General features: G+C 47.9%; 1 protein-coding gene across 1 annotated transcript; it reads right to left on the bottom strand.

Moving 5' to 3' along the window:
- Window positions 1-4,950: 4,950 nt before the first annotated feature.
- LOC146816673 (uncharacterized) lies at window positions 4,951-6,543 on the bottom strand. Its single transcript, XM_085609544.1, has one exon. It carries the CDS (start codon window positions 6,541-6,543, stop codon window positions 4,951-4,953), a length of 1,593 nt encoding a protein of 530 aa, XP_085465670.1.
- Window positions 6,544-16,652: the final 10,109 nt, after the last annotated feature.

Here is a 16,652-nt window from a genome sequence, read left to right as displayed (position 1 = left end):
GGAGCGGAGGAGCTGGATTCTGTCAAATTGCAGCCACCTGAAAATTGTATATTAAATAAGAAGAGTAGAAGACGGTGGTAATGGATTTGTTGTGATTCACAAGTTTGTAACCGGAACGACAGACACATAAATAAAGGTGGGAAAAAAGGGAGGAAGACAGTAAGTGCACGCCTAATTGTCAGGGAAGTATAGCTCGTCCTCAAACTCTGGGGGGTCAGGCAGTAGTAGGTAATAATCATCATGTGACACACTACTCCCGTCACCTGAGCCACTGTCCTCATCTTCCTCCATTGCTTCATGTATTGTGTAATTCGGTGGTATGAAGTGCTGATTCATTTTGATCATTGTTAACCTCTCCACGTTGTTGGGCGAGAGACTGGTCCTTCTCAATGTTACAATGGAACCAGCAGCACTGAAAACACGTTCGGAAGAGACACTTGCGACAGGGCAAGCCAGATAGCTTATCGCCAGCCTGCTGAGCTGTGGCCATTCACACCTTTTCCTATACCAATACTGCAATGGGTTTTGATCAATGTACACCTCTGTTGGTTCGCCAGATAGGCCTGGACCATCCCCTCAATTTTCAGGGTTACTGCTGGTAAGCTTTCGTGCTCTTTTCTCTGTGCATCAGCACTGTGCTTATTAATGCCTAACTTTACATACCAATCGTGTAATGATTGTACTCAGCCTAATGATCCAGTTATTGTTGCTGTGGTCGATAGTGATGGTGAGTGTTGTGATCCAAACGCACTGCCCTCAGCCGACAAAGTTGCACTTGATCCTGCATGGCCTGCTGCAGTACTTCTTGTGGGTTGATCTTGCGGGCTTTTAATTAGCAGCCGTTCATTTTCCAACTTACTGGCTGCTTCAGCTATACAAGTTTTGTAGCGGGCAACATCAATCTCGGAAAAAGCAAAGACTGTCTTCAGTCCAAATTTTGCACGTGGATCCAGAATTGTGGCACAAATGTAATGTTCTTGTGACAAAATTTTATTTTGTATCCTTACATTTTCAGCTAAGCGACGACATAAGCTCTCCACCAAGTCATGGGCTTCCCTTTTGTCCTCTACACCTTTGTATGATTCAGACACATTATTCAGCTGATGCTCTAGCATTTGCAATAATGGGATAGCTTGGCCCATTGTACAGTCCTCCTTGCTGACTTCACGTGTGAAGACTTCAAAAGGACAAAGCATCTCAGTCAGGCATTTAATTAGGCTCCATTGCTCCATCTCAAGGTTCATGCCTTTAACAGTAGCATCCCCTCTTTTTTTCCAGACATATTCGTGGAGTGACCTGTACTGCTCTGTAATAGCCCGGTGGGCAGTAGGGCTGTGACCCCTGACCGCGATGACCCTCCCCCTCGGGGAAGTGGTTGGGTTGTTGGAAGAATGACAGCAAATAAAGGTTTGTTTAAAGAAGTAGCTGCTTCTTTTAATATCTTTTCTTCCAGAACTGGTGTAACGTAAATATGGAAGTCTAAGCAAGTAGAGGAGGTAGAACAACCAGTGGTGTTCTGTAAGGCAAAAATTCTTCGGTTGTAAGGTCCAACACTTGGTCCCGCTTTCCGCTGCTCTCTTCTCTTGTTGCTTGCAGAAGATTCCGGTCCCCGGGACATGAAAATAACAAAACAAACTGGGTTACTGGTTTGTTCGTGCGCTTGTTTAGATCTTGTGCTACCTTCACCAGGGTTTGTGACTCTACAAGGGTTTAGTGCTTAACTGGGTATAAGGGGGACAGGGTGCTGTTCAGCGCTAGGAGCATAAGTAAGTGGCGGCAACGTTTCACCCCAAACACTCTTTTGTGCCCCGTTTACAGCCCCATGCAACCCTGCCCAGCCCACCACCACAACGATCCCCGAGCGGTCACTTGCCTTGAGCCACGACCCCGGAATAGGGCCGCGGCGCTGGGACCTTGGACCTCTTCGGACGTAGGTGTGTTTTTGGGTCTGCCGAGGTGCACCTCTCCCGTCTTCTTCTCTTCCTCAATACAGCTGGGCTCCCCTTTCTCTGATCTCTCAGCTGGTGCTTGATTCTTTTCAAACTCGTGTTCTTCTCCGTTCTCGTCGTTCACCTCCTCCGGTCCCATCTCTTTCTGTTGGTGGACGACTCCTCCTTCGTTTTCCGCCCCTTTTCCGTGCTGGACTGCCTCTGTCTCTGCCTTCGTTTGACCGCCGCAGCAATCCTGTGTCTGTGACGCGGGTGATGTTTGGTGGTGTGTCAGAAGGGCTTGGGCCACTAGACCGCTCCGTCCTTTCGGTGGGATGCCGCTCTCTGCCGCGCATGCGTTCCGAGGTCCTGACGTGTCGGAACTCTCACATATCTCCCCCCTTAGGAATGGACGTAGGGGCCATTCGGAAGACGGGTGGCGGGAGAGATAGTCCGGACCGACGTTCTGTGTCCCTGGTACATGGATCGTCTGAAACGAAAAAGGTTGTAATGCCAGAAAACAACGAAGGATACGTGCATTCGTGTCTTTGTTACGTGACAGCCAGGTGAGGGGGGCATGATCAGTTAAAATCGTGAATTGTCGCCCCAATAAGTAATATTGTAATGCCTCCACAGCCCATTTGATAGCCAGACATTCTATCTCGATGGTTGAATACCTGGTTTCCCGGGGAAATAGTTTACGGCTTATATACAGGATTGGTCGTAAGTCACCATTAGGGTCCGGCTGGCACAACACTGCCCCAAGGCCGAGTCCAGAAGCGTCTGTTTGGAGGACAAAAGGCAAATCAAAATCGGGACAGCTAAGGACAGGGGCTGTACATATGGCTTCTTTCAGGGCCCGAAAACTATTCTCTTGTTCTTGAGTCCAGTCCTGTATACGGGTCGGGTGATCCTTCGTTAAGCGAGCAGTAAGGGGACTGGCTATTGAAGAGAATGCAGGGATAAACCTTCGGTAATATCCGATAAAACCTAAGAAGGAGCGGATGTCCTTTTTCGTGGTTGGTTGTGGGATGCTTTTGACGGCTTCTACTTTGTTTATTTGGGGTTTTATACATCCTTCTGAAATGGTATACCCCAGATACTGGATCTCATTTGTGCCCAACAGTGATTTCTTAGGGTTAATCGTGAGGCCGGCGGCCTGAATGGCAATAAACACCTGCCCCAGATGATACAGGTGGTCTTCCCATGTCTGACTGTAAATGACTATATCATCTAAGTAGGCTGCGGCATAAGCCGTGTGTGGTTTTAGGATGGTGTCTATTAGTCTTTGGAATGTGGCAGGCGCCCCATGCAGGCCAAACGGTAGGACCTTGAACTGATACAGTCCAGAGGGGGTGGCAAACGCGGTCTTTTCTCTAGACTGAGGGGACAAGGGTATTTGCCAATAACCTTTAGTTAGGTCTAAAGTGGACATGTACCGGGCTTTCCCGAGTCGCTCTATTAATTCATCGATTCTAGGCATAGGGTAGGTATCGAATTTTGTGAGGGCATTCACTTGGCGAAAGTCGATACAGAAACGTAGACTTCCGTCGGGTTTCGGTACAATGACAATCGGGGAACACCAGTTACTCAGGGAGGGTTCAATGATTCCTGCGTTTAACATGTCTACTACCTCCTTTTCCACAGCTTCTCTACGGGCGGCTGGGATGCGATAAGGTTTTTGTTTCACTATTTGTTTTTCTAAGGAGACAATCCCATGTTGTACTATAGTGGTTAAACCAGGTTTGGAGGAAAACAGGCCAGGATAGTTGTTGGTTAGGCTCTCTAATTGGGTTTTTTGAGGAGAGGACAAGATCTCCCCTTTTGGCACTATGTCGGGTGCGTTCTCTGGTCTTGCGGGAAGTGTTATATCTGCCTGTCTGTCCGAGCACACCAGATAGGCCAGTTTAGTGGATGGAGTTTCTTCCCATTTTTTTAGTAGATTGACGTGGTATATTTGTTTACCGCTAGTGCGATGTGGTAGTTTTACACTGTATGTCACGGGAGTTACTTGGTGGTCTATCTCGTAAGGACCTTGCCACTTCATTAAGAGTTTATCCTCAGTAGTCGGAAGCAGCAACAATACCCTATCCCCGGGTTGAAACTCTCGTAACTTGCTTCGCAAGTCGTAGTGTTTCTTTTGGATGTCCTGCGCCCTTTTCATATTGTCGTGCACGATTCCCCAGATGTGGAATAAAGATGTCCTGAGGTCTGTGGCATATTGTAACAGGGGTTTCCCTTCCTCGTTCTCCTCTTCCCACTGTTCGGCGGCCATGTCAAGGAGGGTCCTGGGTTTCCGTCCAAAAAGAATTTCAAAGGGAGAATACCCAGTGGATGCCTGTTCATGGGATCGTAAAGCAGCCAAAACTAGAGGTAACTGGCGGTCCCAATCCCTTCCGGTGTCAGAGATGACCTTGCGGAGGAGGTGTTTTATGGTCTTGTTATACCTTTCCACAAGGCCATCGGTTTGGGGGTGGTATACCGATGTACGCAGTTTCTTGATTCCCAGGATGTGACAGATTTGGGACATTAACCGGGACATGAAGGGGGTTCCCTGGTCGGTGAGGATTTTGGACGGAAACCCTACCCTGGAGAACAATGTAATCATGGCTTGGGCCACAGCCTGGGTAGTCATGGTGGTTAATGGGAATGCCTCAGGGTACCGGCTAGCATAGTCTACTATGACCATAATATATCGGTGTCCCCGGGCTGATGGAGTTAAGGGGCCTACCAGGTCCATGCCCACTCTCTTAAAGGGGACATCAATGATGGGCAATGGATGCAACTGGGCTTTCGCGGGGTTTTTGGGGCAAGTATATTGACAGCGAACACAGGCAGCGCAGTGTCTAGCTACATCCCTGTACACCCCAGGCCAGAAGAAGCGCTCTAGAAGGTATTTCAAGGTCTTTTCTCTACCACAATGACCCCCCCCATCTTGTTATGTGCGAGTAAGAGAACGTGTTCACGGTAGGAGTTTGGGACAATCAATTGGGTCTTGGTCAGGGAACCCTCTTTCACCCCTCTATATAACAGTCCGCGTTTTATAAAGAAATGAGGTCCTACCTGTCCTGGCGTGGTGTCTTGTGCTTGTGCCCAAGCATACTAAGAGTGCGCTATCTTCTCTTTGGGCTGTTCGAAAACTGCATGGCTGGGATGGGTTGGCGTCTGTGAGGGAGAGAGGAAAAGCGTGACGTGACACCGCGTTCTGTGTGTATTCTCGTTTCCCTGCCCTTTTCTCTCTCTTGCTTTTCTTGTCCCTAGTTTGTGGTGTCTCCATCTCTTCCTCTCTGTACGGGGCTTCCTGCAACCATTCCTGGTTTTGTGATTTGAGGCCCTCCATGTACTGGTTGAATTTAGGGTGATCTGTCCCTATTATAACTGCCTCAGGTAAGGAGGGAATAACACCTACGTTCCTTAAATGTGGATCGTTATCAACATCAAGTAAGACTTTTGCCACTGGATATGTTTTAGTGTCCCCATGTACGCATGTCACCATCACTTGTTCGTTTGCTTGTAATTGGGGTTTAAAAATCAAAGAACTGTCTACTACTGTCACATGACACCCTGTGTCGAGTAAGGCTTGCTTCTTTTTCCCGTTAATGAATACGTCCTTTGTATATTGAATAGGGTCTGTGTTGGCCACTAATACTCTACCGCGACTGTAACCCACCTCCATGGGTTCGGGTAAGGGGTTACGGTGGGGACACTGTCTAGCGATATGTCCCCACTCTGCACAGTTGTAACACTGTGGACCCTGGCCACCTGGCCCTATGGTGTGAAGTTGTCGGGAAATAGAGGAGGATTGCATAGGAGGTCGGCTGTCCGAGCGACTGGGGCCCTTCGGGAGTGTAGGTATCTGAGGACGTATTAAACTGGGAGGGTTCTGGTAGCGGGCTGTACTGGCTTTAAAATCAGGGGCCCTATGGAAAGCACAAGCAAGGTCAACAGCCGATGTGGTTGTAAGCATCGGATGTTGCTTGATCCAGGACCGGGTGCTCGGTGGTAATGCATCCAAAAATTGTTCCAGGTAGACTTTTTCTACTACCTCTTCCACTGAGGAAGTGTGTGGTGTTAACCACCTATGTCCCAAGTCCCTTATCCGAAAGTACAGTGCTCGGGGGTTGTCTCCTGCAGCCCATCTTTCCCTCCGAAACTTATTGCGATAGTGCTCCTGATCGCATCCCATCCGTTCGAGAATGGCCTTCTTTACTTCCACATAGGGGGTTGTACCGGTGGGATTTGCGGATTGGTATGCGGCCTGTAGTTCTCCGGATAGCAGGGGAGCTATGTATTGGCCCCACCTTTCCTGTGGCCACGCCGCTGTGGTAGCCACTCTCTCAAAGTTCAAAAAGAAGAAATCTGGGTCTTCTCCCGTTTGATACTTTTGTAGCACCGTCTCTGGGACATGTGGACGGACCTGGGTGTTGACGATGGCGTCAGTTAATCGTAAGATGGCGGTGTCTTGGACCTGTTGATTTGTGGTGATAAGGGTGGCCTGATCTTTTAAAGCACCCTGCAGGGATTCACACTCTACTCGAGCGGCTTGGATCTGTTGTTCTAACACCAACTGCAGGTGTCTTTGGCCTTCGGCCAACTGGGATATAACGTTCTCCATGGGCACGGGTTGTGTCATGAGGCGACACGGTGTTTGAAAACAATCCCACTTCTGACACCACTTGTAATAGCCCGGTGGGCAGTAGGGCTGTGACCCCTGACCGCGATGACCCTCCCCCTCGGGGAAGTGGTTGGGTTGTCGGAAGAATGACAGCAAATAAAGGTTTGTTTAAAGAAGTAGCTGCTTCTTTTAATATCTTTTCTTCCAGAACTGGTGTAACGTAAATATGGAAGTCTAAGCAAGTGGAGGAGGTAGAACAACCAGTGGTGTTCTGTAAGGCAAAAAGTCTTCGGTTGTAAGGTCCAACACTTGGTCCCGCTTTCCGCTGCTCTCTTCTCTTGTTGCTTGCAGAAGATTCCGGTCCCCGGGACATGAAAATAACAAAACAAACTGGGTTACTGGTTTGTTTGTGCGCTTGTTTAGATCTTGTGCTACCTTCACCAGGGTTTGTGACTCTACAAGGGTTTAGTGCTTAACTGGGTATAAGGGGGACAGGGTGCTGTTCAGCGCAAGGAGCATAAGTCAGTGGCGGCAACGTTTCACCCCAAACACTCTTTTGTGCCCCGTTTACAGCCCCATGCAACCCTGCCCAGCCCACCACCACAACGATCCCCGAGCGGTCACTTGCCTTGAGCCACGACCCCGGAATAGGGCCGCGGCGCTGGGACCTTGGACCTCTTCGGACGTAGGTGTGTTTTCGGGTCTGCCGAGGTGCGCCTCTCCCGTCTTCTTCTCTTCCTCGATACCGCTGGGCTCCCCTTTCTCTGATCTCTCAGCTGGTACTTGATTCTTTTCAAACTCGTGTTCTTCTCCGTTCTCGTCGTTCACCTCCTCCGGTCCCGTCTCTTTCTGTTGGTGGACGACTCCTCCTTCGTTTTCCGCCCCTTTTCCGTGCTGGACTGCCTCTGTCTCCGCCTTCGTTTGATCGCCGCACCAATCTTGTGTCTGTGACGCGGGTGACGTTTGGTGGTGTGTCAGAAGGGCTTGGGCCACTAGACCGCTCCGTCCTTCCGGTGGGAAGCCGCTCTCTGCCGCGCATGCGTTCCGAGGTCCTGATGTGTCGGAACTCTCACATGCTCATACAGACGATCAAGCATGTAATACGTTGAGTTCCAACGTGTTGCCACCTCCTGGATGAGTGCCTTGAATGGCATCCTATGTTCACATTGGATGATTCTCTGCTGGTCCGAGCTTTAAAAGAATGGCTGAAATGAGTGCATATTCTTCGGCAGATGGCCAGTAAATTGCAGACTATGGGTTCTTTTTTCAGAAAGTCTTGAACTATAATGTTTATGCAGTGCGCCAAACACGGAACCCTGAAATAGGAACCAAGTTCCATGGCCTTAAGTACATTACTGCCATTGTCTGTGGCAACAAAACCAATGCCAAGCCCTCTTGGCCGCAGCCATTCCAAAACCTTGCTGCGAAACTCGTGTAAAATGTTTTCAGCCATATGAGATTTCTCCATGGCGAACATGGCAACAGTTGCATGTTTCCGAGTACCTTCAAAAATCGCAGCTGTGTCAACAGCACCTCGTGCAGATAGCTTATCTCTAACCCCACAAAAGAGATCCAGTGTGCAGTGATGCACATGTAATCTGTGGCTTGGCAACTGGTCCACATGTCTGTTGTCATGTGGATATTGTGAACAGCACTCTGCTGCAAAGCTTGTCCAACCAATTCCAGCACATCATGATGTAGTGCCGGAACAGCAATTCTTGCGAAATAGGACCGGCTGGGAACCTTCCATTTAGGGCAGATGGCAGACACAAATTCAAGGAAACCCACCCCTTCCACAAATGAAAAAGGAAGAAGGTCCAGTGCTAACATTTTAGCAAGCTTCGCATTGTACAACCGTGCCGTTGGGTGGTTGCGTTGGAACTGCCCCTCCAACCTAAACATGCTCTCAATGGTAGGCTGGATTACTTTCCTTTGTGGTGCTGTTTTCATTAACCCACTAAGGCTCAACGACCCAGATTGTCTCATTGCGGTACTCGGTCGCCTTGGTGTCTCAGCCTGACTCAGAGTATGGCTCTTACTGCGTGCCACTCTGATGTTACTGAGGAGGATGTGGGCGTTACCACTGCACTACTGGGGACAGGGCTAGAAATGCCTCCCTCTTCTTCACCTTCCACCGCAATAATATCGCTCCCTGAATCTCCCTGACCAACTTCAATGGGTTGAGTTTTTCTACTTTCTTTTAACAGAAGTAGGTGATCCTCCCACATGATAGTGTGGTGTATTCTGAGATGACTTGCTTGTCCTCCGGTACCATAGTTTGTACCAAGCTTCCCACGCCGAACACCTTGCCGACAAATTGAGCATATAGCAACGTTCTCCTCCTTGGCGCTAACAGAAAAGAAGTCCAAAACTGGGGAGGAGAACTTTCTGGCACTGCTGGATGTGCCACTTTCAATACCAGATGAACTGGAGAGTGTGCTTGAAATGTGACCCTGTGCACCTAGACTGTGACTTTTACTACCACTACCTACTGAGATGGTTAAGCTGGATGTAGGTCCCTGCCGGGCCTTGGAAAATATGGCAGCTGGAGGTAGTGGTGGTGTAACCTGTGTTGGTGATATCCGTGCTACATCCCGCTCAGTAGCAGCCTTTCTGGATAGGGTGAGAATGTTGGTCTCCAAACCCTTTGGGGCGGGAGTAATGTGCGTGATGACTGGCTCGTCTTCATCAACATCATCACCCCCCTCTTCTACATCTACCTCCATAACTCTAAGTTTTTCTGGGACCTTCCTTTTCAGAAGCATTGTCTTGTGGTGCATATCACTCTCAGACTGAGCTGGTGGGAGCCAAGTGGCATCACGATCACCAGAAGCGGGGCTTGAAGAAGAAGATGATGGACTAAGCCTCCTTTTCCTTGCTGGTGGTCTGGAAGACAATAGATCTTCTGAAACAGTGGTTTGACTTTGCTCCACTTTGTCTGCAGGAAGCTCGATTTCCTGAAATGCCCCTACGTCAGCAGCAACAACTACTATGGTGAGCTGTTGCGGCCGCTGCTGTTCTTGTTGCGGCCGCTGCTGTTCGTGTTGCGGCCGCTGCTGTTCTTGTTGCGGCTGCTGCTCTTCTTGTTGCGGCTGCTGCTGTTCTTGTTGTGGCTGTACACTTATCTGCTGAGTTTGAGCCTGCGTTGAACTTGATTGTGTACTACTTTGCGGTAATGACATTTCTTGAACATCGCTGCTCGTTAGTAGACTGGCTACCTCTGCGACACTAAAGCCCTTGGGCCTAGGTTGGTGGGGTTGGACCGCTGTGCTGCTCCCAGCTTGGTTCCCAGACAACGCTGCTTCAGGCGTAACTTTTTTGGTGCCAAAAAAACATTGGCCGGCACACCACCAGTCGTGGTTAATGGCACTTCCTTTTTCTGTTCCTTCTTCTCACCGGCAACTTTCTTGGTACTGGACCTGGTACCTTTCTTTGGGGCCCTCTTCTTCAGATGTCAGGCAGGATGCAGATGCACAACAAGTTCTGGTCACATGTGGACGTGATGCGCAGCAGGACTTCTGTCTGGCTGGCAGTACAACGGGTAGCTGGGTGATGCTGATGACACCTCCTCCTCTGTCTTTTGTGCACCTAAAAGCAAATAAGCCAGGAGAAGAACATCAGTGAAATGTTGCATTTGTTGTTGTGGTTCAGTTACTTAGTACCGTACTAGTGCAAACAAAAGATATAGTCTAGCCATTTATGACTTTGTTTTAACAAGGGCTATGTTATACTACTGTGTACAGTCACGCACTACACTCTCAGGAAGGATAGGAAAGTTAATAATAACCACCAAAATAAAAATGTAATGGAAGTGGTGTGGACCCTATTTGCCATTAAATTATTTGAGCATCTCAGCATCCATGGAGCTGCTGCTGGCAAATGGGGTGGCTGGATGGAAGCAGTAAGCCAAATAGCCAATAGGAAAACCATGCAGTCCTATGGCAAAAGCAGGACACTAATAACTCCCAGTCCAAACACAAAAAAGGGCCACCAGCCACATGGACACTCACAAATCACAAACAAGCAGGAGGCCTGGGAAACACCAAGAGCTGACAAAAGGCCTATAAAAGCCAGGTAAAGGATGCATGCTAAAGGACACTGCTCTGACTTTTTAATGCAACAAAATGGAAATACGAACATTCACAGGCCCCAAAAACGTCTGCAGGGTGCATGCATTGCACACCAATTCACCAGACACATACAACAAAAGCATGTCTTTAAGACAACCAACATCAGAAAGGCCACCCCAAAAAAACACACTCAATCCAATGCCACCCATGCCCTAAATGATGTCTAAATTCAACAGACCACACAGAAAACACTTGATTAATAAAGTTGTGGCTACCTGCTCTGATCCTAGTGGATGAAAGCAGGCCTGTTGGAAGACAAGGCCAGGCAAGCTTGCAGGCCTAGGCTTCAAAATGGCCACCAGCCACATGGCCAGGCCCAACAACATCAGAAAGGCCACCCCAAAAAAACACACTTCCCCATCCAATGCCATCCATGCCCTAAATGATGTCTAAAAATTCAACAGACCACACAGAAAACACTTGATTAATAAAGCTGTGGCTACGTGCTCTGATCCTAGTGGATGAAAAAGCAGGCCTGTTGGCAGACAAGGCCAGGCAAGCTTGCAGGCCTAGGCTTCAAAATGGCCACCAGCCACATGGCCAGGCCCAACAACATCAGAAAGCCACTCCAAAAAAACACACTTCCCCATCCAATGCCATCCATGCCCTAAATGATGTCTAAAAATTCAACAGTCCACACAGAAAACACTTGATTAATAAAGCTGTGGCTACCTGCTCTGATCCTAGTGGATGAAAAAGCAGGCCTGTTGGCAGACAAGGCCAGGCAAGCTTGCAGGCCTAGGCTTCAAAATGGCCACCAGCCACATGGCCAGGCCCAACAACATCAGAAAGGCCACCCCAAAAAACACACTTCCCCAACTCACTCCATTGCCATCAATGCCCTAAATGATGTCTAAATTCAACAGACCACACAGAAAACACTTGATTAATAAAGCTGTGGCTACCTCCTCTGATCCTAGTGGATGAAAGCAGGGCTGTTGGCAGACAAGGCCAGGCAAGCTTGCAGGCCTAGGCTTCAAAATGGCCACCAGCCACATGGCCAGGCCCAACAACATCAGAAAGCCCACCCCAAAAAAACACACTTCCCCAACTCAATCCAATGCCATCCATGCCCTAAATTATGTCTAAATTCAACAGACCACACAGAAAACACTTGATTATTAAAGCTGTGGCTACCTGCTCTGATCCTTGTGGATGAAAGCAGGGCTGTTGGCAGACAAGGCCAGGCAAGCTTGCAGGTCTAGGCTTCAAAATGGCCACCAGCCACATGGCCAGGCCCAACAACATCAGAAAGCCCACCCCAAAATAAGACACTTCCCCAACTCAATCCAATGCCATCCATGCCCTAAATGATGTCTAAATTCAACAGACCCCACAGAAAACACTTGATTAATAAAGCTGTGGCTACCTGCTCTGATCCTAGTGGATGAAAGCAGGGCTGTTGGCAGACAAGGCCAGGCAAGCTTGCAGGCCTATGCTTCAAAATGGCCAACAGCCATATGGCCAGGCCCAACAACATCAGAAAGCCCACCTCAAAAAAACACACTTCCCCAACTCAATCCAATGCCATCCATGCCCTAAATGATACTTGAAAATGAAATACATTCAAAAAACACCAAAGGAACAGTTGCTTCATCATGCACACACCCATGAGGCCATGCCCATGACTAGCTCGGGCCTACTACTGACTACTACTAACCACAACATTTTTAAAAAAAAGGAATGATGATAGTTACCAAAAATAAATTGTAGTTACAGCAACTACAATGCCCACAATCAAACAGACACAACAACCACTTACTTGTAAAATATCCAAATAAAAAAATCCTCAAATCCAATTGCAATGATGCAGCAGACAAAAAGAGTGATCTTTCCAGTTTAAAATCCAAAGGCAGAATGAGCAGGAGATGGACAAAGCCCTGGGAGGAGCCTGCTGGACAGGAACAGGAAGTTGGAGATTCTGTGTCACTTCCTCCCTCTCCCCACCTTTTTAAAAAAGGACTCCTTGCACAAAAAAGGACAGCCAAATGTCAATCTGAGGAGTTGTTTTCATCCAAAATCATCATTTGCAGACGGTTTCATGCTGCTAGAGCTGATATTCTTCTCCAAATTGAACATTTTACATGTTCGAGTTCTCGAGCTTCACATTACTTCCGCCGGATGTCGATGGCGTATCGAAAATGACTTGATTGCATTCTCTCGCTCCCTGTCGCGTTGGATATGACGTGTTCGGGGTCTCTTTCTCCTTTTCGCGTTCGATTAGACGTGCCCGCATCCTTACTCTCTCGCTCGCGGTAGAGAATGACGTGTTCGAGATCTCAATCTTCTCATACTCGCGCGGTGCATGATCGCGAGAAGAATGACGTGATCGCGCGACACATGACGTGATCGCGCATCAAGTGACAATAATGCGAGCGCTATGTTATACTACTGTGTACAGTCACACACTACACTATCAGGAAGGATAGGAAAGTTAATAATAACCACAAAAATAAAAATGTAATGGAAGTGGTGTGGACCCTATTTGCCATTAAATTATTTGAGCATCTCAGCATCCATGGAGCTGCTGCTGGCAAATGGGGTGGATGGATGGAAGCAGTAAGCCAAATAGCCAATAGGAAAACCATGCAGTCCTATGGCAAAAGCAGGACACTAATAACTCCCAGTCCAAACACAAAAAAAGGCCACCAGCCACATGGACACTCACAAATCACAAACAAGCAGGGGGCCTGGGAAACACCAGGAGCTGACAAAAGGGCTATAAAAGCCAGGTAAAGGATGCATGCTAAAGGACACTGCTCTGCCTTTTTAATGCAACAAAATGGAAATACGAACATTCACAGGCCCCAAAAAGGTCTGCAGGGTGCATGCATTGCACACCAATTCACCAGACACATACAACAAAAGCATGTCTTTAAGACAACCAACATCAGAAAGGCCACCCCAAAAAAACACACTCAATCCAATGCCATCCATGCCCTAAATGATGTCTAAATTCAACAGACCACACAGAAAACACTTGATTAATAAAGTTGTGGCTACCTGCTCTGATCCTAGTGGATGAAAGCAGGCCTGTTGGAAGACAAGGCCAGGCAAGCTTGCAGGCCTAGGCTTCAAAATGGCCACCAGCCACATGGCCAGGCCCAACAACATCAGAAAGGCCACCCCAAAAAAACACACTTCCCCATCCAATGCCATCCATGCCCTAAATGATGTCTAAAAATTCAACAGACCACACAGAAAACACTTGATTAATAAAGCTGTGGCTACGTGCTCTGATCCTAGTGGATGAAAAAGCAGGCCTGTTGGCAGACAAGGCCAGGCAAGCTTGCAGGCCTAGGCTTCAAAATGGCCACCAGCCACATGGCCAGGCCCAACAACATCAGAAAGGCCACTCCAAAAAAACACACTTCCCCATCCAATGCCATCCATGCCCTAAATGATGTCTAAAAATTCAACAGTCCACACAGAAAACACTTGATTAATAAAGCTGTGGCTACCTGCTCTGATCCTAGTGGATGAAAAAGCAGGCCTGTTGGCAGACAAGGCCAGGCAAGCTTGCAGGCCTAGGCTTCAAAATGGCCACCAGCCACATGGCCAGGCCCAACAACATCAGAAAGGCCACCCCAAAAAACACACTTCCCCAACTCACTCCATTGCCATCAATGCCCTAAATGATGTCTAAATTAAACAGACCACACAGAAAACACTTGATTAATAAAGCTGTGGCTACCTCCTCTGATCCTAGTGGATGAAAGCAGGGCTGTTGGCAGACAAGGCCAGGCAAGCTTGCAGGCCTAGGCTTCAAAATGGCCACCAGCCACATGGCCAGGCCCAACAACATCAGAAAGCCCACCCCAAAAAAACACACTTCCCCAACTCAATCCAATGCCATCCATGCCCTAAATTATGTCTAAATTCAACAGACCACACAGAAAACACTTGATTAATAAAGCTGTGGCTACCTGCTCTGATCCTTGTGGATGAAAGCAGGGCTGTTGGCAGACAAGGCAGGCAAGCTTGCAGGTCTAGGCTTCAAAATGGCCACCAGCCACATGGCCAGGCCCAACAACATCAGAAAGCCCACCCCAAAATAAGACCCTTCCCCAACTCAATCCAATGCCATCCATGCCCTAAATGATGTCTAAATTCAACAGACCACACAGAAAACACGTGATTAATAAAGCTGTGGCTACCTGCTCTGATCCTAGTGGATGAAAGCAGGGCTGTTGGCAGACAAGGCCAGGCAAGCTTGCAGGCCTATGCTTCAAAATGGCCAACAGCCATATGGCCAGGCCCAACAACATCAGAAAGTCCACCTCAAAAAAACACACTTCCCCAACTCAATCCAATGCCATCCATGCCCTAAATGATACTTGAAAATGAAATACATTCAAAAAACACCAAAGGAACAGTTGCTTCATCATGCACACACCCATGAGGCCATGCCCATGACTAGCTCGGGCCTACTACTGACTACTACTAACCACAACATTTTTTAAAAAAAGGAATGATGATAGTTACCAAAAATAAATTGTAGTTACAGCAACTACAATGCCCACAATCAAACAGACACAACAACCACTTACTTGTAAAATATCCAAATAAAAAAATCCTCAAATCCAATTGCAATGATGCAGCAGACAAAAAGAGTGATCTTTCCAGTTCAAAATCCAAAGGCAGAATGAGCAGGAGATGGACAAAGCCCTGGGAGGAGCCTGCTGGACAGGAACAGGAAGTTGGAGATTCTGTGTCACTTCCTCCCTCTCCCCACCTTTTTAAAAAAGGACTCCTTGCACAAAAAAGGACAGCCAAATGTCAATCTGAGGAGTTGTTTTCATCCAAAATCATCATTTGCAGATGGTTTCATGCTGCTAGAGCTGATATTCTTCTCCAAATTGAACATTTTACATGTTCGAGTTCTCGAGCTTCACATTACTTCCGCCGGATGTCGATGGCGTATCGAAAATGACTTGATTGCATTCTCTCGCTCCCTGTCGCGTTGGATATGACGTGTTCGGGGTCTCTTTCTCCTTTTCGCGTTCGATTAGACGTGCCCGCATCCTTACTCTCTCGCTCGCGGTAGAGAATGACGTGTCAGAGATCTCAATCTTCTCATACTCGCGCGGTGCATGATCGCGAGAAGAATGACGTGATCGCGCGACACATGACGTGATCGCGCATCAAGTGACAATAATGCGAGCGCTATGTTATACTACTGTGTACAGTCACACACTACACTATCAGGAAGGATAGGAAAGTTAATAATAACCACAAAAATAAAAATGTAATGGAAGTGGTGTGGACCCTATTTGCCATTAAATTATTTGAGCATCTCAGCATCCATGGAGCTGCTGCTGGCAAATGGGGTGGATGGATGGAAGCAGTAAGCCAAATAGCCAATAGGAAAACCATGCAGTCCTATGGCAAAAGCAGGACACTAATAACTCCCAGTCCAAACACAAAAAAAGGCCACCAGCCACATGGACACTCACAAATCACAAACAAGCAGGGGGCCTGGGAAACACCAGGAGCTGACAAAAGGGCTATAAAAGCCAGGTAAAGGATGCATGCTAAAGGACACTGCTCTGCCTTTTTAATGCAACAAAATGGAAATACGAACATTCACAGGCCCCAAAAAGGTCTGCAGGGTGCATGCATTGCACACCAATTCACCAGACACATACAACAAAAGCATGTCTTTAAGACAACCAACATCAGAAAGGCCACCCCAAAAAAACACACTCAATCCAATGCCATCCATGCCCTAAATGATGTCTAAATTCAACAGACCACACAGAAAACACTTGATTAATAAAGTTGTGGCTACCTGCTCTGATCCTAGTGGATGAAAGCAGGCCTGTTGGAAGACAAGGCCAGGCAAGCTTGCAGGCCTAGGCTTCAAAATGGCCACCAGCCACATGGCCAAGCCCAACAACATCAGAAAGGCCACCCCAAAAAAACACACTTCCCCATCCAATGCCATCCATGCCCTAAATGATGTCTAAAAATTCAACA

The sequence above is a fragment of the Triturus cristatus genome, chromosome 6, assembly GCF_964204655.1.
Source record: "Triturus cristatus chromosome 6, aTriCri1.1, whole genome shotgun sequence".
NCBI lineage: Eukaryota > Metazoa > Chordata > Amphibia > Caudata > Salamandridae > Triturus > Triturus cristatus.
This window is presented reverse-complemented; position numbering and strand designations above follow the sequence as displayed.

What these genes read in the sequence shown, in the direction of transcription:
- LOC146816673 (XM_085609544.1), bottom strand. Translation starts at nt 6,543, where the DNA reads ATGGAGAACGTTATATCCCAGTTGGCCGAAGGCCAAAGACACCTGCAG.